Source organism: Echinops telfairi, unplaced genomic scaffold (assembly GCF_000313985.2).
Source record: "Echinops telfairi isolate 266 unplaced genomic scaffold, ASM31398v2 ScPeMD7_7412;HRSCAF=8450, whole genome shotgun sequence".
Taxonomy (NCBI): Eukaryota; Metazoa; Chordata; class Mammalia; order Afrosoricida; family Tenrecidae; genus Echinops; species Echinops telfairi.
The window spans coordinates 798437-799779 of NW_022111312.1; the positions used below are offsets into that span (position 1 = coordinate 798437).

Genomic DNA, 1343 nt, shown 5'->3' on the forward strand with positions numbered 1-1343 from the left:
GGCAGCTACTACTTTGACGGCTCCCTCTACAACAAAGGTGAGACCAAGAGGGGGCGGGGGAAGCATGGGCAGGGGGCCACCTGGCCCGGGGAAGGGTATGGAGAGCCCCCCTTCCTGAGCACCTACTACATGCCACGTAGCTCACCCAGGCTCATTGCAGAAGCCTGATAGGTGCTTGAGACCTTCCCACTACCCACATCTCTGAAATGTTCCTTAAGCATCGTGTCCCGGACACCGCACCTGCATCAGCTCATCCATAGACCTTGATCAAGCCCCTGGCCTGTGCCTAGCTCCTCCCCTCCATGAAGGTCACCCCAAACATTCCTTGAGCACCTGCTGTGTGCTGGGTACTTCTCCCAGGATATTTATTCTGAGGCGGTAGCTGTGATAGGCAATCGCTCTGCTCAGTTCCAGATAGCTCTGAAGCCCCTCCTATTCCTGAGCTGTCCCATCAACACTTCATACTCTGATACCTACGGACATAGACGTGCAAACCCCTCAGCACAGAGCGTGGCACATCACAAGTGCACAACAGATGACGTTGTGCTTGTCCGGTGCCAGGGGGTCAGGTCCGACCCCTGGCGACCGTGTGCACCACGGGCTGAAACACCCACCGCCTGATCCTGCACCAGCCTCACAGGGGTTCCCATGCCCGACCCGCTGTGGCAACCACTGTGTCCATCCATCTTGTCAAGGGTCTTCCTCTTTGTCGCTGCCCCTCCACTTGACCAAGCAGGATGCCCTTCTCCAGGGACTGGTCTCTCCTGACGACATGTCAAAAGCACATGAGATGCAGTCTCGCCACCCCTGCCTCTCAGGAGCATTCTGGTCTTACTTCTTCCCAAGACAGATTCGATTGTTCTTTTGGCCGTCTGTGGTACTTTCAGTATCCTTCCCCAGCGCCGTCTTTCAAATGCACTGCTTCTCCCGTCTTCCTTATCCAGTGTCCAACTTTCACATGCACACGAGGCCATTGAATACCGTGGCTTTTTTGGTCGGGTGCACCTTAATTCTCAAAGTAATCTCTTTGCTTTTCAGCACTTTAAAGAGGTTCTTGGGAAGCAGATCTACATCTCTGTATATATCTTTGATCTCTGGATGGCGGCTGCCAGGCACTAATAATGATAGCTTAAGCAAAAAGGAAAACTTCATCAATGTGTTGAAAAAGCTGGGATTCCACAGTAGTCACCCTGGGCCCCTACCCCTTCGCCAACCCCAGCCTCTTCCTATTTACCGAGTGGCGTAGTGGGTTGCGCACTGGACTACTAACCACAAGGTCAGCCGTTCGAAACCGCCAGCCACTCGGAGGGAGAAAGATGAGACTATCTACTCCCATACAGAGT

At 53.8% G+C, this 1343-nt stretch overlaps 1 protein-coding gene across 1 annotated transcript in view; it reads left to right on the forward strand.

The window, feature by feature from the left end:
* WSCD2 (WSC domain containing 2) overlaps window positions 1-1343 on the forward strand; it is a 123645-nt gene that overhangs the window by 103244 nt on the left and 19058 nt on the right. Inside the window, exon 8 of the mRNA XM_004709634.3 lies at window positions 6-37. Within this exon, the coding sequence (XP_004709691.1) occupies window positions 6-37 (32 nt within the window). The remainder of the gene's footprint in view (window positions 1-5; window positions 38-1343) is intronic.